The sequence below is a fragment of the Syngnathus scovelli genome, chromosome 7 (assembly GCF_024217435.2).
Source record: "Syngnathus scovelli strain Florida chromosome 7, RoL_Ssco_1.2, whole genome shotgun sequence".
NCBI classification, from domain to species: Eukaryota; Metazoa; Chordata; class Actinopteri; order Syngnathiformes; family Syngnathidae; genus Syngnathus; species Syngnathus scovelli.
Genome location: NC_090853.1, coordinates 6,593,869 through 6,615,121, shown reverse-complemented (window position 1 = coordinate 6,615,121; position 21,253 = coordinate 6,593,869). Strand labels below are relative to the sequence as shown.

The following is a 21,253-nucleotide window of genomic DNA, read 5'->3' as shown; positions in this document are numbered from 1 at the left end:
GCTGCATGTTTATATGTTCTCAGATGGTGCTGACATTTTGCTGGCAGTCAAGTGGTGCTGTGGGTTTAAACCCATCAGTTACACGTGCATCTTTTTTTTTTTTTACTTTGAGCACCTGCTCCTCCAAATGTCACTGCATGCCCCTGGTGCACCTCTCATCATTCTGTGGCGCATCTCCTCCTTTAAAGTAATACTGTTATCTTCCTTTGTCTCCTCAGCCTCCTTGGAAGGCCACCTCCAATCAGAGGCTGCACTTGATAAGAGGGGACAGCATCACTATGACTGCCAAGAGAGGGAGTGTGTACAAGGGGAGGCGGGGTGTGAGTGTGGGTGCTCATGTCGTCACTGCCTAAGACACCGTACAGAGCAAAGCACCCACCCTCTCGCGCCTTCTGTTCTCCTCCTGCATCCCGACCGTCCCAGTCAGACGGCTTTCAGTGTTGCTTGCCTGAGCCCAGCAGAGGCTCCACATTCTGGCAGTGAGCCACGATCTGCAGAGCCAAAACAGACGAGTACGAGCATCAGGATGAGCTTGAGCATCGCGCATCCCTTGTCCGTCCTTCTCCTACTCCCTTCGCTCCTCAACTGCGGCATCGGCGCCGTCCCCTCCCCGTTCCAGCTGGTCCCGGACACCCCTGCCCCGGCTGAGCCCACACCGACCCGGCTCGCGCCTCGGCCGGACCCCTGCGAAGGTCAACCCTGTCTCAACGAGGGATTCTGCCTGGCCATCCCATCTCCGGGCAGCCCAGAGGACACCTGGGAGTACACCTGTACGTGTGGTCAGGGGTTCACTGGACGTAACTGTGAGGTCAGTCCTTAACTTGTTTTCATTTTTAGGGACAGAAAGAAAGCTGATATTTTTGGTGTAGAAAACAGAATCATCCTGCATTTCTCATTTGGGGATCATGTCCTGCTCCCCAGAGGTTAAAGTAATCAGCAGCAGTGTCAAACTCAATTTCATCATCGGTTTCCCTTAGAGCGCCATTAAGATTGTGGCAAATTATATCAATGTTTTTTTATTACCTCATTATAATACTACAATTGTTACAACAAACTGAAATGTAGGAGTAGTTAGAAATGACAAGCAAATCTTTTAGTGCTCAACTGTTCATTTAATGTTAAGAAGGAATTTGGAGTGGAAAAAATGTGGAATATAATATTTGTAAAAAGGGGAAAAAAGCTGCAGATTTTCTGTCCAAAGGTAAAAAAAAAATTAATTCACCACGAAATTTAAAGTCAACATCAGGTCTGATCAGAACCTCGTGACTCCTGTCTTTCTTAAAGATGTTTAGTTGATATAAAATATGAAGAATATCACTTGCACTATTACAAATGCCCCAAGCATAAGTGTACTATTTTGAACCAGATGCTAGTATTTTATTGTGGGGATGTGTGTACCTTAATCTGTGATTAACAAAATCAAAATTTGCTGGCAAACTATAGAAGGGATAGCTTTTTATAGTGGGAGCATGTGCCATTACTGAGATGTGGAGGCAAGGGCTGCGTTGCTGTGGCAACAGGAGGGAAGAGCGCTAGCACACACGCTCACTTAAATTGTTTTTGTGTGTGCGCGCGTGTGTGGAGAAACAAATTGCATTGCATCACTGTATACAGCGCATTGGTTTGAATTGTTTCAAATAGATTCAGAGATAAATTATAGTTTTTACATCGTGAGTAACATTATAAGTCTTATCTATGTAGGATTATTATGTTAAGGTCAAAGGGACACGCTAGCTCAAGGATGTGTAACTGCTGGCCTGCAAGCCACCTCCCCCCCTCCCCAGGTTTTATGTATAGTTTTAAGTTGTAATATCACCAGTCACCACTAGATGGCAAACATGCTTAGTTGCGCTAATAGTGAACAAACCTAAAAATTCAGTGATTTGGAATGACAAGCGGGACAAAACTATTTAAATCTTGAGCGAGTTGATTTTTGTGAAAAATGGACAAAATAAGTTCTTGCACTTAATGTTGGTTCACTATTCAGCAGTTTCATTCCGTCTTTGAATGAGCCATTTGCATGAGAGTGACGGGGTTGTTATTTTTGATTGTGCAAACCTTTTGTTGGTGAAGTAAGACTGGATCTTTTATACAAGATTGTACCTTTTTTCAATTTCATTTTTTAATGCACTTAAAGAAAATCCAGACCATATGAATGGATGATGGCCTTGTGTTCCCCACCACATAAAGAAATACAGCTCCATTTAAAGTGGTTTTCTATCCAACTCTGTTCAAGGTCCAAGAGAATTGGTAAATGACTAATCCTGAAATTGTCCACCTGTCACTTACACGGTGATTGTGAATGGGAGTACTGGCCAAGAGTGGACCCGCTGCCATTGAAGTGTTCTTACCCCTGAATGATCTGCCGCAATTGTCAAAACATAGCCGTCTCCTCTTTTGAATTGCTGCTGTTCACTTAAGCTCACAAAGAGCAAACCACGACTGCAGTAAGCTCAATACAGTGGTGTTCGGTCAGCTGCATCTATGAGTCATGCCGAGGCCAAAGCGAGCACCCACTCATCAGCTCAGAGGATAAATGAGTCTGCTGTAGCGTGACTGACAATTTAAAGGAAAGCTGCAAGGTGAATGGATGAACTTTAACCGACTCACCAACAGGTGGCAGCCATAAGCCCCTGCGGATTACTTTCATCTAACCCGTGCAACATCTTTATTTCTTAAAAGGTATCCACATGCTTGTCTAGCCTGATACCTGCAAAATTGTGCATTTAACAAAAGAGCCAATGACAAGCGCCTGCTGTGCCGTCCTGGTTTCATTTCTCAGAATAGATGCAGCAGCTGCAGCCAGGTTTGCGGCCTGCTTCTCTGCAACACACACAAAAAAGGACATTTTAAATGAATCATTATTAGAGCACAGTTTTTATTTTCCTATATTTAAGCACTTCACTTTTGCGACGGTTAACGAAAATGAAAGTTAGTTGAATTAAACCTCGCCTTTTTTGATGACAGCTGGTCCTTAAACATTAGTATTTTGTAATGTTGGTCATTATGGTGGCACTAGAAGAGCTTTTTTTTTTTTTTTAAATATTATGTGGAGTAAAAATGTTAGACAACCACCGTTCAAACACACAAAAAAAAAATTGAAATGACAGATTCATTGTAATTCATTTTTAGACATAGATCGAAAATATGAAATGAAAATATTGGGCCCAAAAGTCTTTACATTAGTGCATGTGACCTGGAAGTCAAGATGAAAAAACTTTGACACTCCACCTGAAAAAGTATTGTCCCATAAAACAAGTGGGGCTATGTTGACCGCTACTCTAACATGGTTCAACAAAATCTATCCTGCTTTTATTGCACTTGAGCTCATGGCCAACACAGACCTCAAGTTGAGCTCAAGGGGAATCATTGATTTTTGCTTCCCCCCCTCTTCTTTCTTTTCATCCCGCTGCTTATTCCTTCACCATGGAAACTGGAACAGCAGTCAATTGAGATTTGCTGAATGACCTGATTGGAAGAGCTTGCTACTGCTTTGCATCCTCTCTTCCTCTGCTTGATGGACGGTTCAATGCGGGAGGATGAGAAGAGAGCCAAAACGGGGAAAAGAAACAAAATAGCAAGATAATTATAATCACAGCCGGCAAGATGGTGAATACAATGAACAAGTCAGAATTCAACATGAAAAAAGTCACTCAAAACTTTGCCGCTGTCATTTTGTAAATCCTTTGACTGCTTTGTTGAGCGTCAAAAGATTAATTTGAATACAATTTGCTTTTTCTTACCGTATTTCCACGAGCGAGTAAAACCATTTCCAACGTGCAGACCTTATAGTGTTTGTCTTGAACTTTCTTTTTGGTTTGTCGTCAGACCTTCTTTCAGCAGCTTTCTTGTTTGAATGACCTCGGTCTTCGCCTCAGTCTCTACTATATTAATTATTAAAATGACATGATAGCTTTTCTGACGACATAACAGCTGTCAATCAAGAATCTATTACAGGAAGCTGTTAAAACTTCCCTCAGTCATTTTTCATCATGAGAGCCATGGCACTATTTAAAGTCACATTTAATCTCATTAATATCTCATTAACTCATCTGAGAATTCATATTTCTGGGTGTCTTGCTGAGAGGGCAACAAAGAGCTCAATTTATAGAGTTGGATTTATGTACCGTTTGGCCACATCATCACTATAGGTTGCACTTTTTTTCTCGAGTTACATTGTTAATTATTAACAACTTCAGAAGTGCTGCTATTTGAGGAAATGTAAACAGAACACCATCACTTAAATATGTACACTCACTACACGCGAGTATTAAGTGTACTTGAATGATCAGATCATTCGTCAGTGGTCCAACACCACTGCAAATAAACATTATGCTGCACAGTCATCATCTTTTTTTCTTTTATTTTCTACTCTTTACCATTAGATTGGCTACTTCTACTGTAACATTTGATCCTCATGCTGATGAGAGTCTTGTAGTAAACAAAGCTAAGTCCTAAAGATATGTCTTAATTGCATGTGTGTGTGTGTGTGTCTGTGTGCATTTGTGCGTGCTGGAGAACATCGAGCTGTGTCCAATTAAGTGAAGCTCAGTCCTTGTGGTCTCTTTGAAACTCTCTAGCTTGTTAGTGAGTGGAGTAAAACTGTAGAATAAGAAAAATACTGTATACTGTGCCTAACTCTGCGGGAATGTTTACTTCTTTTAACAAGGGGATGTTCCTTTGGTGTTTGCTTCTCGCTAAACCTCCCCCCAACCCTCACAAAATAGGTCAAAGAGCAAACACTGTTATATATACAGTAATTAAAAAGATAGGACCAGCAAAAAAAAAAATGGCCAAAGTCAAGGTTGCAGTGTTTCTGTGCTATGTAGTGGCAACAGACGTGTTAAACTCAGATGAGGGGCTTCATTAATTGAGGTTGAATAGAAAAAAGTGATGTCATTATGTGACATTTATAGACAGATGCAAATCTTTGTGCATGGGCATCCATTTTGTGGAGTGTTTTTCTTTATTCTATAAGCAAAGTGAGGCAAAGCTGTTATCAGTGAGAGTTGGTGCAATGAATGAGATACTTGTTTATAGTCACCAGGACCTTTGATAGAGCATTAAAATTTAAGAAGGAGACGCTTTGAGCTCTCATTACTGTTGCACTGCTGTACGTGTTCACTTTATAGTGGATTGATCTTGTAGATAATCATTTACATTTCACACATCGGCTGGCTTTTTGATGTCTAAGGAGTTCAAGAAGAGAAGGAGTTGGTTTGATGACTCTAATGTGCGTGGATGGATGGCTTGTTTTTTTTTTAATAGTAATCCATACTGAATCTCTGCCACCATGATAAGTATATTTCCAACCCCGAACAGACTTCTTCCCACGTAGGCGCAAATGTTAATACGAGCTAATCGTCGCGTCTGCAGCAGCGCCCGAGGCTGACGACAACTCGTCGCTCGGCTCTCTACTGGAGCTGCTCTGTTGGTCCAAAAGGGATTTGAGGGATTTAACTAGCATTTATTGTCTGCAGCAAAGAGATATTTGGGACACATGGCAGTACACTAACATCCCAAAGAGCGAGCGCTGGCTTGTCTCCTAGTTGGCTTCTTCAAAGTAATACATTGTAAAATTGATTCAGCAGACAAGCTGTGAATCTGAGAACAAACCCACTGGAGACAACTACGCAGTCGCTAAGGTGTCATTTTAGAAATAGCTCTATCTTTATCCAACGGAATTAATTCCAGATACCACATTTTGGAAGCATATCAATTTAATGACATTATTAAGACTGTCGTAAGTCTATCTTTGTGTAGCACCTCCCAAAAAAAAAAAAAAACCCCTCTGCATTGACCTTTAAATCAACATTTAGCACCTCATCAGTCACAAAGCCATTGGGGGCAGTCACATTACATGTCCAGTGCCCTCTCTCAATATGAGGTCCAATTTGGAACACCATGCCTCTGTTCCCCTTCCAAGATCTCCATGGCAACAGAGTGATGACGAATTCGGAGCCAAAAGATTAACAGGTGCGGAGTACATAACACTGAGCAGGAAGTGTTAGATAATGCCGTGTTCCCTTGTGCCGGACACAAACAATTATATATTTAACTCACTGGCTGGTCAGCAAGTCTGCTTGTTTTTTTATGGTGCAGTTTTCCTTAAATGATTGTTGCATGTGCAGAGTGGCCTCCCTGTGCTAGTCTGGCCACTTAATGAGCCGCTCCAGAAAGAGGAAATGGGCCTTATCACGTTTTGTCTGACAAAGGTAGAACAGGATGTTGCACTCCCCCAGTGTGTGTCTGTGACTAACTCAAAGTGGCAGCAGGAACAGCTTAAGAGCCATTTTTAGCCGGTGAAGGATTGTTTTTGATCTGCATGCCATAATGCAAACATGTGAAAAAGATAGGAAAACACATTGCTTATGAGCCAGCACATCATGTCAGCAGCAGGCGTTAAAAATCCTCTTTTATGAGTTTGTCTCTTAGTCTAATTTCATCTTTTTAATTCACCCGTAATACTTTATTGGGAACATGAGACATTTAGCGGGGTTAGCGCTTCAACTTTACAGATGCCATGTCTATTTTGTAGCCAGTGTGTGATGTGCTAACAACCACAAAAATAACAAAACATAATACTAAAAAAAAGACTCAATGTCTGCAAACTGCTAAATTGCTACAGACATTTTTTTTTTTTTTTTTTTTTGCTAGTCGAACTTGGCTATTACAAATTAGCCAGCAAAGGCAATTGGCAACTAATTCAGGATATACTTTCCCAAAGCGACACAAAATGAACTGCTTGGACGTTAATGCGGTATAATAAAACATATTGGATCTCACGCGTAGGTTTTTGTAGCACTTAGCAAATGTGTGTTGAGTTTGTTATCTCCATTGCAACAGTGATAATATTAGTGGCCCGGCTATAACACACACACAAAAAAAAAGGCGCAGTCGCTGTGTGTCCTCACTGTAGAAAATAGATGCATCATTTGGACAGATGAGCTGTCACTGTAATGTGACAAGGCTGCGTCTGGGAGATGGAGCACCACCGTATTAATCTGCAGCCACTTCGAGAGCAAACTCAAACAGAACCGTGTTTGTTGCCGTGAATGTAACTGACAAGTTTGTCCGAATCTCTCCGGAAGTGACGGCGGTCAGCAGCTCCAAGGCCTTATGAGGTTATAAATAGCTCGCGTCACCTCTTCTTGCCTCCCTCCTCCACTTCTCATTATCTCCTCTCAATGCTCCTGTGTCAAGTTGAGCATTTGACATAGCGATGTGTTAGTTGTGATAGACAAAGTCTGGCAATCACACTCGTTTATTGGCTGTTTGCTCAATGACAGCACGGGGACCTCGCTGGAGGACTTTAAGCGTCCTCTGGCTGTGCGCTAAATTATGAATGACACATTCAAAGACATGAAAACTAGAAAGGACTTCTCAAGCATGTTGGTTCCTCTTATTGCTCCACTGCCGCCTCATTAACATTTATTCACGCTTTGAGGCAAGATTGAAAGCTATCAAGGTGCTGTGCAATGTTTATGCGGGCTGCAGGGAAGCATATTTTGAAAAAGCCTTGGAGCCACCGGGCTAGGGGGCAAAGGAGTTTGCGAGCAAACCGATGATGGATGCTTTGATGTGCAGAAATAGACTTGAAATAGAAACAGACATGAAAAGGCTTGCAGGCAAAAAGTTTCTCTTTTGCATAAGCACTGCACTGTGTTACTTTTTGGTACCGCAACATGGATGAATATAAAGTACGTGATTGCAGATTAAGGAGGAACACTTAAAAAAAGGATTGGAAACATTTGTGTATGGCAGTCATTTTGAGCCTCAATTTATTGTATTGGATTGAGTTTAATATCTAGTCATAATATTTAATATCTAGTCATTTATTATCTAGTCATAATATTTGAATCAAGGCTGTTAATTGATGCGCCTTTCTGAGTGGTAAAAAAAAGAAAGCATGAGATACTAATTTGAATTCCAACCACAATTATGTGGAAAAACATGGCCTAAAGTCCTACAAACTTTTTTTTTTTTTTTTTTACGCAAAGCATCAGCAAATCTCACATGAATTCAGCTCAGCATTGTAATTAACTATCGGATTAACTCATCAAGTCAGACTTTTAATTAGATGCCACCACACGAGGGTACCAAAGATGACAAGTTTAATACAACACTTCAAACCAGAAATTAAAATTTATGACATAGGAAATGGTTTGACTATTTAGTACTATATGTCAACAATGCCATTAATTTCAATATCAATTATGTACTGTTATAATAGAAACGGGCCATCTCACTCAAGCAATGTGTACTTTGTTTTAATAGAACCCGAATCACTCATTTTTATGCGTGAGTTGTTTTGTTTTTATTGTAGATGCCAGTGCAATCTAGTACCCAACACTTCTATTAATATGCGTCTAGCCACTATAAGGAGTCAGTCACCAACTCACGTCTGAGATAGAAGTTGAGTAAATCGAGTGATGAAGCGGAGTGTGTGTCGACAAAAGCGATGGCACTGCTTCACGAGGCATTTATTGCTGGGCGCCTTTCTAACTGACAGACATAATAAATCATTTTAATATGAATGTGGACCTGATATACTGTCAGGATATTGCCGGAATGGCAAACCTTCAAAACAATACATTACCGTAACTCAAAAATACGGAAGAAAAATGAAACGGAATATATTTCCTTTGGAGAAGTTCACTTCACAGTTTCCACATTGACAAAGATAAGTGGCACTTAAATGTGGGTTGAAATATGTGCCCCGAGAAACGGAATCATTCAAATTCATTCATTATCTGAAACGCTACTCTGTGTTAACCTGTGGACCACAGTTCCGCTCTCATTTGAATTCAGCTCAACATTTATTTTACTAAACTTGAATAATTGCATCGAGAAACAAATTTTAATTGCATAAATCAAATTTAAATTGTAGAATTTGAATCATTTGCATTGACAAACTGAATTGTAGGATTTCATTTAAATTTGATAGATTCAAATTAAACAATATATATTCAACGTTTTTAGTTGTTAGCAAGACACAGTACACATTTAACTTGATTAGCAATGTGGCACAGATGTTGCTTCCGTGTAGCTTTGCTTTAACCTGCTTTGTTTTCACCACTTCACATCCAGGCCTTAAACCTCATAAGAGCGCAAATGACGTCTAAAGGATTAATTCTGAGAGCGATTTTGGCACTATAATGAATAAAATATTTTGTTTCAGCTGAATTACAGAGAACTCATTATGCAGTGCGCATTTCAGATGTAAATTACTACCAGCAGTATGAAAGTTTAATTAACATAATCTAACAAATGCCTCATTGACTGATTATGTAATTACAGCATATTCATAAGATACGTTTCATTCTAATGCAATTTTTTTGGGTGTAGGATTTGACATTTTTGTAAGTACACTTGGCATATACTTCATTAGCATTACTGTTGTTATTATTATTATTATTAGAAAAACAATCATTTTGATTTTATATTTTATCCTTTCATCACCAAGTATAAACCATCACAGGATATTGTGTTGCCGTATTATTATTATTATATTATTATTATTATATTATTATTATTATCAGGTGTCATGGTTGCTGCTTGTTGACACTTTGAGAGAAGGAGGCAGAGTTGTAATCCCAAATGACGAAAAGCAAGGCTTGTATAACATATATCTCTTTTCACTGCATGATGCGACTCTGGCAAACATTGCCAGAAGCAGATGGAGTGAGGGCGGGATAACAACACATTGCCTGTTGTGCTGTGGGCCAATTGTTCCCACTTGGTCTGTAACTATGGCAACTTGGTTGGAATAATGGAGGTGTAGAACAGTTTAAGGTAACCTGCAGAAATTTTTCATGGACCTCACTAAGCATCACTATATGCGGGACTCACCTTGGCATGTGATTGCTGGCTCTATTGATTTTTGTACTTTGCACAAAGACAAATTTACCCACTTACAGTTTTTCCTTCTACACCACCACAATGTAGTTGAAATAAAATAATTATGGTAAGACGTGACTTAAGTGTATAGCATAATATGACGCTATTTACTTATTTCCACATTCCCACCTCAGGCAGCACATCTTGGAACTGGCGCATTAATCTGATAATTTAGCTTGATAATTGAAATATCATATAATGTCATTGTCATGTTGGCCGGACACTTCTTTTTTTTCTTCACGTAACACATTTTATAAATATTTTTGCTTTCATACAGTTTTTTTAATATCAGAAATAAATCTTGCATGGAGCTTTATCTGTAATTTACATCATTGTTTGAGTTAGTTGGGCACTTAAGGAAAATACCAATTAAAATTCTGTTTTCATTAAATTCTCACCATAAATACAAACTTTAGAATTCATGCTTTTTTTGGACAGTAAACATTTGAATATTATATAATTTAATATTAAACAACACATATTTTGATTTCATTATGTGCTATGTTCTTATGGGAAAGTGCTGTTTTATTTCTTTAAATTGTTTTTGTGTCCATACGCAAACACAAATATGCCTCTAAATTAAATTAGGTATTTACACTCTGCTCCATTTCTGCTTCTTTCCTCGGGACAGCTCACACTCAACATTGTGAAGCAATTAACTTTCCTTCTGAGTATCTAATTCCTCCTATTGTTGCTCCTCGGGAATAAACACAAAGAGGTTAATATCTGTCATTATCGGTTGTTGAAAAATAAATTCATTCACATGATTTGGTGGCGCTTGTGGCAGTGAGCTATAGTCAGAGAGTAATGAGCAGCAATCATTTTGTAATACACAAGCACCAATACAAACAGCAGTTGCACAATAGCGCCATATAAATATTATTAAATGACCATTTTTGGCAGATAGCTTCTTGAAGTTACAGTTTTTATGAATAATACTATAATTCTCTTACAATGAGGGAATTTTTGGTTTTGAAGCAGCAAATGCAACAATAACAGCAAAAAATAGTATTAAAAAAACATGTTATGTGGTACATTTTTTCATTTGTGGAAATGTTTTATTTTTTATTCACCCTCATTAATTTATTTTGAACATTCCGCAAGAGGGATAACAAGGTTGGCTTCACATCGCCTTTTATCTGATGCTAATAACGCCACATGTGGTAAAAAGTAAATAACTTTTTAAAATTCACACCACACACATCCACATGAAGAAATAGAAATAAATATTTCAAAATCTTCTGTACAGTTGCCAGGGGACATAGTTCAAGCATCATTACCATTCGTCTGTTCAGTCTCTCCCCAGAAAGATACTTTGTTTCTCTCATGGTGGGATTAAATCTGTTTTGTATTCAAATCATCCACAGAAATTACTTCAATAAAATTATTTAAAGAAAAACAAAACAAAACTGGAGACCGCAGATCCTTTAAACCATAGAAGGAAAAGGCACCGTCCTGTCAGGCGGCTTTGCAAGCAGTGCTTTGTCTTCTTTGACCTTCACCATCCATGCAAGAATATTTCCCTTCAAATGTGCTTAAATATTGATGAGGGGAGCGAGCATGATGGCTGTCAGTAAGCATCTATCTCATTTCTGTGTGTGTGTGTGCATGTGTGTGTTCATAACTTTTGATTCAGCCAGAAAATACTATTATTATATGTTTGGACAGCACAAACAATCAAACACCAGCGTTGAAATCAACAGAAAGCAAAAAGAGTAATTGATGGGAATCGATGAATAACAACATGGCTTTATTTATCCATCTATCTATCCATCCATTCATTTTCTATCATTATGGAAACACCGATTATCGATGAACAGGACAGACTAAAGGAATACAATATAAAAGAAACAGTATCTTGATAAAATCTGTGGATCTGTGACAGACTGGACCGCCAGCATTCTTCTTATCAACATTTAGGGAGCACTTTTGCTGTCAACCTACGATAATACTATTTGAACTTTTAATTTGAAAACCAATTATGTACAGCTTGGTAAGTACAGTGTCAAAGCTGAAGATGATGTTTTCATTGTCTCTCGCCAACAGTTTTACTTCGTCTATTTATTCCCCCTCATTTCAGTTCTTCACAGACCCGTGTTCCAGCAGTCCCTGTCTCCATGGAAACTGCAGCTTCCACAACGGCGAAGAGGAGGGGGAGCCGACTTACACCTGTGAATGTAGCGAAGGCTACGAGGGGCCGAAGTGCGATCAAATCGTGCTGGCCGGGGCTGAATGGGAACCTGTCTCCCCATCAGCACCTGAACTAGCCACCCCTGTCACCTCCACAACTTCAGCCGCCACTCAGCCACCACACCCAACCAGCGTGTCCCCCAGCACAACATCACCACCACCCACCCTGCCGCCATGGCAACACAAAACTGGCCAGCGACTTGTGGTCGTGCTGTGGGAGCCCGACAGGGTGAGACAACTGCAAATTGACTTGTTGTTCACTTTAAGGTTCATCAACACAACATGATGTGGTCATGTTTGTGATTTAGGTGACTGAGGGTCTCCACTGCGTGAGCCCAGAGCTGTGTGAGTTGACAGCAACGCTGACTTTATCTTTGGAGGTACCAGAGGAAACGGCTGTGAAGTAAGAGTGCCTTCAAGTAGTTTTTTCTTTGTATTTTCAAATCTAAACTGCTCCATCAAACTTAATTAACTGTTACATACATAGATAGATAGATAGATAGATAGATAGATAGATAGATAGATAGATAGATAGATAGATAGATAGATAGATAGATAGATAGATAGATAGATAGATAGATAGATAGATAGATAGATAGATAGATAGATAGATAGATAGATATGACGGTTAAAACATTGTACGGCAGATTTTATGATGGCAACAATTTGAGCTTGGAATGACTCACTGTCATACTTTGTATTCAACTTTGGATGTTGAGCCGTATTAGTCATTCGAGAGTATATTCCATCTTTTCAGCATGCATGCTCATGAACAGCGTTACGTTCCCATGAGTAAGGTCAATGATTTATACAGAAGAGTCAAGGAGATGAGAAGACGTCCTTGATGTTGCCCCTCATTACAGATAGTGAGTCAATCCATGGTTGGAGACCGGGCGCTATGAAGTGAGAGCTAATCAGCTGAAACAACTTTGTTTTTATACAAAGCGGTTCACTGCAGTTCCAGTTGGATTAGTTTTTAGAGAGTGATAGTCCTCGTTCTTCACTCAACCTATTCAAGTAGATTCTGTTATTATTTAATTGTGTCACATTTTTAGATGGACCTGAACTATTTCTTTTTCTAAATCTCCTCCAAACCTTTCCCCAGGCTGGTGGTGAATGCTGGTGGAGCTCCGGTGCTGTGGCGTGTGAATGAAGAAGGCTTTCTGCGTTCTTCTTTTACAAATGGCTCTAAAATGTGGTTCTTGCAAGCCTCAAATGGGCTGGTGGTCCCTGACCATGCCTTACCTCTGGGACAAAACTACTTCCTCAGTAAGAATCTATTTTTGCTTCACCTTAACTTTGGCCATGCCTGACAGACAACGTACAGGGACTTAAATGAAGGAGTATGCATAATTAATAGAGGGAGGGCAAGACTGAAGGTCAAGTGAAAGGACAAAAATGAATAGCTGATTTGATTTGAGAAAAAAGCAGGGACACGGCGTCGGCTGGATGGAGGAGGCATTTGCAAATGGCTGAAATAATGCTTTAATATCAATTCAAATGTGCATCATCGAAGTATGACTCATGCACATCATGTTGAGTGGAAAAATATGTGCAAAGTCAGCAAAGAGTGAGGTGCACTGACATTGCATTTTGCTTTCACCTCATTGTGTTTCAATTTGTCCGTTAGAGCGATTTGCTGTGACTGTACACTTTCAACGCACCCATCCGGGGTCGGCAATCATTAAATCAGAAGAGAGCATCACTACGCTCTGATTGGTTGGAGATCGCATCACATACGTTATCACAGCTGATTGGTTCTAAAAAGTCCATTGATGTGGTCTATTTTTATCCTCCTGCCTGAGTGGCTGTCAGTTGTGATTGAAGATACTGTAAGATGTGTCTTCAACTTAAATGCTTTGAGAGAGATAAAGCAGGCTCTATTCTGGTCTTCTTAATGGAGGGGGTCTATAGATCATGAGTGTCCAACTTTTTTCCTACTGAGGGTCATATTCAGAAAAACTGAATGATGCACGGCCATTTGACCTTTTGTATATTAAACATGCCCCAACAATTTCTATGTAGTATGCACGTATGTAAAAGGATTTCCCGCCTGGTAGGTATGATCCAGGTGGATTCCCCTACAGCACCAGAGGTCACCCTGCGTCTCAACCTGACGGTGAAAGCTAGCAGTTGTGTGGAGCCTGGCAGCAGCTTTAATGACCCCCAGTGCTCGGGCAAAGGCAAATGTGTCACACAGCCTTCTGAGGTAAGACATGGAGCTGCATAAGGAAAATTCTCCCCAAGAAATAAATCAAGAGTTCTTAATTTTTGTAATAAAAGCATGCCACCAAAATATTGTCAGGGAACTGTTTTAATTTGTAAAAAAAAAAATAATAATACAGATATAGCCCACATGATATGTCTTCTTTAATTTCCTTCCCATGTATGTTTGCAGAGCACCTTCTTTTGCGAGTGTGATGACAGCTACACAGGAATCTTCTGTGAGGAATTTGATGCCTGTCATCACCGCCCTTGTCGTAACAATGCCACCTGCACTGATGTTAGGCAGGGTGGCCAAGGACACAACTTCACATGTTCCTGTCAATCAGGTGGGTGCATGCTTGCCTGCTGCTTGTGTGTCTGTGCGTCTTTTAGACGGTGTGTATAATAATGAGAAATCTCAAAAGAGAGACCTGTATTATATGAACAACTGACTTAACTAAGGCCTAAAAAAATGATTTCATGATACAACACCATTCCAATGAATCAATTTTGCACCAATAGACATCAACATGTAACATCAAAATATCATTTAAAAAATAAGGCTGTGCTAATATGATTTATATTAGGCCTATTCACATTGCTGATTGCTGTATGAGAACTAAATGATTACCATCTAGTGGTGATTGGTGATATTACAACTTAAAACTCAAAAGGGAACAATGACCGAGACAACCCTCGACTAGAAAAAATATATAATTGATGCTCATTGAAATGCATTTTTGACAAAAAAAAAAAATGTAAATCCACCATGACTGAGTTTTATAAACCGGTCTTTATCTGGAGGTGAGGTGTTGATTCACAATGACTGGTATTGACAAATATATTTTCAAGGCTGGCAGTAAATTGTTGACTAGACTGTGTGTCTATTAGGTTATGAGGGTGAACGCTGCCAATCGCTGGTGAATCACTGCCTCTCTCATCCCTGTGAGAATGGAGCCACCTGCTCCAGCAGCCTGGCTGGGCCCAGGTGCTTCTGTCCTGAAGGTAAGCTGCCGTGTTGAATGCGCAAATGTTCAGTGAGCCATAAAATGGTAGAAAGGTGCTAACTGATCTGATAGGACTTGGGGTCACAGTTTGAGTCCTGCTACAGAAAAAAAAAAAAACGTTTTTTGGGGAAAGATACTCAGTAGGGTGTATTATTATTATGTTAAATCTCTGCAGTTCCCAACTGTGGCATGTACCACTGAGATACTCAATTTAAAACTCCGTCCTCCATCCTTTCATACCCTTAATGACCTGCATCAGACTGTCTGAAGAAATCTGTGACTGCAAAACTTTTGCCGAAACAGCAGTTCTCAAGAACACACTGTGATTAAGTGATTAACGCTTGACTCTAGAATGAGATGCAAGATGCATTAAAATTGACTACGTAATAAGACGTGAATTGACGGCGGCCATTTAAAACGGTTTCATTACGACCTCAAGTTGCTTTAATGCCAAAATGAACGCTTAATTGCCCTTCACCAACAATCTCAAGCTGCTGGAAATAAAAGTCAGAACAAAAAAGGATGATTAATTCATGTTGCTGCTCTGAGAAACAAGGCTCTCTCCTCCAAAGTGAAAATACATCTATATCTTTGAAAGTTAATTTACATATGCTGTAGACATACTGTAACTCACGCACACATCACCAATTCTTTATTTTACCGACCGGTAATTAGTTAGATTAATTAATTCATTCAGATTAATTAATTCAGATTGTGATAAAGATTTTTTGTAATGTATTTGCCTGTTCCTCCTTCCTTCTAACACACACATGCAAGACCAGAGGACAAAATGTGTGTCATTTCTCTGATGATGATGCCTCTGGTCGGAACCAGCCGGGCGGGGGAGTAAATGGGCCTGCTATATTTAAACTGTTAACTTCCTTTAATGTAGGCCGGTTCGACTGCCAGCAGCAGGAAGATACGCCAATAGTCTGCATGGTATATATGGATTTTTCAGATCATATTCAACACGACATACATAGAATGAACTTGATCTCAAGGTGATGAGAAAACAGCTCACTTGGAACAAAGCGGGCAAAAGGAAGAAAGAAAGATGCATTTTATTCAAGAGATTTTGTATGTGGAGGAGGAGGAGGGAGGGGCTGTGAGAAAAGAGAGCAAGGACAATCGTTTGCGAGGGTGACAAGCAAACAAAAAGCAGAAGGATGGAGCTTATGGTGACAGACCCGATATAAGGAGCTTAGTTGGGATGCTGCAATTTTTCTTCTTGTCTTTGTTTTGGTGGGTGATAAATTTCCAACATTCCGGAAATTACAGACCTTACTAATCAATAGATTCATGAAAGAGGAATCGCTTCATTAGCGCAATGAAATGTTCACTTCAGAGATGCCAGTTTCAGGATTTACTTCACCATAAATCACACAACACAATGTATCACATTGCTCCTTGGTGCAAAGAGTGGCATGATTGGAAAATATCGATTGTGCATGTTACACTAATCGATCCTCACTTTGACATTCAGTTGATGACCAAGATGAAATTTGATCTGATGTCTTTATATTAACTATACAGTACGTGTCAAATTCTTGTTTGTCAAAGCCTTTTTTTTTTCTTGCTATCTTCTTTGGCATCAAGACATAATCATGTAACAGCATCTATCCTGGTCTTAATAATAAACAAATAAAGACAATTTTATCCCGACCAGGATTTCAGGGGCCCACATGTGAGCAGAAGGTGGATCCGTGTGCTTCTCGGCCTTGCCACAACAATGGAACCTGCTTCCCTCAGGGTCCCAGCCCTCTGGGTTTTGGCTGCAGCTGCACATCAGGTTTCACTGGCCCTACCTGTGCCCAGTTGGTGGATTTCTGTGCTTTGAACCCGTGTGCCCATGGAGTGTGTCGCAGCGCGGGCAACAGTTACAGGTGTCTTTGTGTGCCAGGTGAGATGCATTCTCAGTGTCACATGCATTCACTTTCATTTCCCCTTCATGCTGGGGTTAGGATCATTCTGGGGGTCTTCAAAATATTTTTACAAACCCAAACAATTTTTTAGAAAATACTGATAAAGGTTCATCATGTGTTCACTATGGGGCATGGGGATAAAATTTGAAAAATCAGAAATACTCAAAAGTCAATTACCTGGACTCGCACCCGGGGGGTCAAGGAATGTCTCCACAAGGTGGGGTGAGCAGTGACACCCCCCCCCCCCCCACGCCATCTAGCTCCGCCATTGTTTACCTCCCAACCATTTATCTCACCGCATTTCGCTGTCACCCTCACTTGTCTGGTTGCCATGGTGAAACAGCCTTAAAAAGTTGAATGTGTGTGTTGTAATTCTTTGGATGTGACTATTTGCTGGTTGAGCCGAATTGTGGCTATGTAATCAAGTGCAATCATATATTCAAAAGCATGCAAAACATCACGGTCACTCCACAAGGATGCCAGTACACACGTACATGTATGCACACATACACACGATGTTTGATATGCGGAAGGATCCATCCTCATGCTTCCTGCAATCTATCAGGTAATGACATGCAGCCCCCGAGCTTCCCCAGTGACAGCAGAAGTTTTTAAAAAGCCGACTGACATTTTGCTGACATTTTGCTGAAACGACTCAAGAGGCCCTAACTGTGCCCCTCGTTAATTCACCCCCTTCCCTGAAAATATGTTTATCTTCATCTGGGCAGGCTTTTAGACTTTTAGGCAACATTTTTTGCTTTTTTGAAATGCTTAAATTTGTGATTAACACAATCAAAGACGATAAATATTATGCTGTGTTCTATTAAGGCTACCATGGTTTGTACTGTGAGGAGGAGTACAATGAGTGTCTGTCCGCGCCCTGCCAGAACTATGCCACCTGCCGGGACCTCATCAATGCCTACGAGTGTGCCTGCACACCACAGTTTGAAGGTATGCCATTACACACGATTGATTTAATTCCATTAAAAGAGGCACACTAAATCTTTATTTGTGTGTTTGTGAAGGTAGACACTGTGAAATTTACAAGGACCCGTGTCTGAAAATGCGCTGCCTCAATGGAGGTCATTGCGAGAGTGCAGGATCGAATGCTTCTTGTACCTGCCCACCTGGATACACAGGTTAGTGCTGCTACTGGTTGGTATGGTAGCAGGTAAAAACAAATATGGAATGAGGACATTTGTGAGAATTGCAAGTGGTTGCCAGCGCATCATCTTTATTAAAAGTAAGATAGAGCAAAAGGACATTTTATGTTGCAGTTTCAAGTGCACTCCATTAGCTTATTAGTTGTTCATGCAGAAGCAGTTAAACAAACAAAAAAAAGCATTTCATAACTATTTAATGGTGAAGGAGTGTTTTCTATCCTGCAATTAGAATTTTGTGCACATATTTGTTTTTTTTAATTCATTTTTAATGTCACGTGTCAGATTTTTTTTTTATCAGGAAAATTTGAATCAAGCACTAGAGAAATCTTTTCCAACCAAGCCACTCAATTTCAGAAAGAAAACTATCATTTCTTAAAAATTTACACTGTGGCAAGTTAACACACACAATTTGTCATTAGCAACATCCTAAATGCTCAAAATTGCTGAACCGAAAAATATTACTTAGGAAACTACTGAAGCAGAATATTGATGGATGAATAAATTGATTGTAGTGTAATTATTGTTTCCATTTAATCCTTTTTCAAACTCTTGGAATGATGCCACTATCATAGGGCTGATTAAATTCAGTCAATAAACAGAATGGGATGAAAGTAAACTGTGTTAATGCTCCTTAGCATCCAGTAAAATCTTCTATGTCCCCCAATAAAAAAAAGATTGCTCAAGGTTGGCACAATTTTCAGTCTGTGTACCCTGCATTATGTGATTACCTAAGAAAAGGAAATCACCAGTTTCCGAGAAAAAAGTCAGACAAATCTGAAGACAATTTTTCCATCCAGGAGAGCGATGTGAGGTCGACATCGACGAGTGTGAGAGTAACCCGTGTCATCACGGCGGAACTTGTATTGACCAATCGCACGGCTACACCTGCCGCTGTCACCCCGGATGGGTGGGGCCAGGCTGTGAGATCCGTAAGTCAGCTTGCCAAAAATACTTCTTACGTAACTGAAAGGAAAAAAAAAGTTGAATCAGTGTGTGTGCGTGTGTTGCAGACCTGCAATGGAAGCCGCCGCACTCGGAGGAAACTCTGACTAACATGCCCCGCCACTCCCTCTACATCATCATTGGCGCCTTGTGTGTGGCCTTTGTCCTCATGCTCATCATCCTCATCGTGGGCATCTGTCGCATTAGCCGCATCGAATACCAGGGCTCTTCACGACACGCCTACCAGGAGTTTTACAACTGCCGCAGCATTGACAGCGAATTCAGCAACGCCATCGCTTCCATCCGCCATGCCAGGCCAGTCATTGCAATTTAGCAAACAAAACCAGTCAGAAAAGACTTTTCGGCCCCATGTAACTAGAAACTGGAAATGAAGCATCAAATTACCATAATTACCTCTATGACCGCATGATTACATTCAACCCACCATTAATTTTGTTGTTTTCCTTGCAGATTTGGCAAGAAGTCTCGGCCTGCCATGTACGACGCCACTCCAATCAGCTATGAAGACTACAGTCCAGATGACAAACCTTTGGTGACCCTCATTAAAACAAAGGATTTGTAAAGCAGTGTTGCACCCATGTACACCTACACACAGGTTTATATGGGAAAAAATAATCTGAATGTAAAATACAAGAAAAATAACAACCCACAATATGATATCCGTAGTTTAAAAAGTACAACAAAGGAATTTGATACATCTATTTTCCTGTTAACGTTCACGCTAAGGCTTCGCTGTAGCATAAGAGCACCACTGGCACAGTAAACTAATGCGGGCCAAAAGTAACAGGAACCCTCTGCCACAAAATAACAACGTCCGCTCACAACTCTCTCTCGGTCTGTTTGCTGTCAGGCGACTCAAAACCGACAACAGTTGGTGCAGGAAATAGATATCACCGCATATGCTGAATATTTTTATATCTAAAGTCAATTCTGCAGTAGGTTGCCTTACTTCATGCATGGTTACATTTGTTGCTCAGATTAGGACGTCCTTTCATTGATTGCTCTTTTCCCTTGCAGATGTATTACTACTCTAAAGATTGTGCCAAATAATTATTTTGTGGTTGGTAGACAATTTACATACATGTATAAGAATATTCCAGATTTAAGGGAGATTTTTGTTTCTTTTAGTAATGCCTATTGTGTTTGTTCTTTACATGCAAGTTCCTCGCCGGTGTATTAATTATCAAGAATGTGCATTTGCTAGATTACTGTGATTCTACCATCCTGCTGTGTGTACATTAGTGAACTGTAGGGTAGACAGTTGGTATGATTATAACTGTACAGTTTGTTCGGTGTACTGTACCTGTTTCTGTTATAGAGCACTAACTCACACCAAGTATTGATCGTACAGTATGGTTTCTTCTGCTGGAATGACCTATAGATGTGTATTGCTTATTGCTTATATTACCTATGTTGAATAATGTAAAGATTAAAGTGAACCATATACGTCAAACTTGCGTCACTTGTCACACTCAAACGTAGTACGCGACCTTTTACATTCGCTCAAGTTTTTTGCAAATGAACACTAATTTCGGATGTATAAGGAGAAGCATTGTGAATATGAAATGAACCATAATAAGTCCAAGTGTTGAAGTGAATGTCTATTGGCTATGAAGCAAGGTCATACACACCAGACTCAAAAGCGGGCTGTGGGAAAGACCTTTTATGGAGTGTTAGTAATGTGAACAGCCTCAGTGACCTCAGGCTTTATCCAGATGTTCCCCGTGTAAACAGCTCTCTACACAGACAGAATGCCACTGCAGACTTGTTTCACGACACCCACAAACTATTATTTGTCCACACAGCTTTGTTGCAGGCTGGTTTGAGCTTGGTTTATTATCAGTAAGAGGCCTTGTGATTGGCCTTTTGTGTGACTCGGCGAGATATCAAGAAGATTCAATCA

The 21,253-nt window shown here is 40.1% G+C and overlaps 1 protein-coding gene across 1 annotated transcript; it reads left to right on the top strand.

The window, feature by feature from the left end:
* The first annotated feature begins 364 nt into the window (after positions 1 to 364).
* dner (delta/notch-like EGF repeat containing) lies at positions 365 to 20,803 on the top strand. Its single transcript, XM_049726745.2, has 13 exons — positions 365 to 808; positions 11,981 to 12,319; positions 12,399 to 12,493; positions 13,196 to 13,359; positions 14,151 to 14,299; positions 14,489 to 14,642; positions 15,187 to 15,300; positions 16,969 to 17,202; positions 18,053 to 18,175; positions 18,250 to 18,363; positions 19,185 to 19,316; positions 19,398 to 19,644; positions 19,801 to 20,803. The coding sequence occupies exons 1-13, from the start codon at positions 527 to 529 to the stop codon at positions 19,910 to 19,912; spliced, it is 2,259 nt and encodes a 752-aa protein (XP_049582702.1). The 5' UTR covers positions 365 to 526; the 3' UTR covers positions 19,913 to 20,803.
* The last annotated feature ends 450 nt before the right edge of the window (positions 20,804 to 21,253 follow it).

What these genes read in the sequence shown, in the direction of transcription:
- dner (XM_049726745.2), top strand. Translation starts at nt 527, where the DNA reads ATGAGCTTGAGCATCGCGCATCCCTTGTCCGTCCTTCTCCTACTCCCT. An exon ending in CAGGTGCTTCTGTCCTGAAG is followed by an intron (nt 15,301 to 16,968) that starts GTAAGCTGCCGT and finishes TATCCCGACCAG; the next exon opens with GATTTCAGGGGCCCACATGT. An exon ending in CAGGTGTCTTTGTGTGCCAG is followed by an intron (nt 17,203 to 18,052) that starts GTGAGATGCATT and finishes TGTTCTATTAAG; the next exon opens with GCTACCATGGTTTGTACTGT.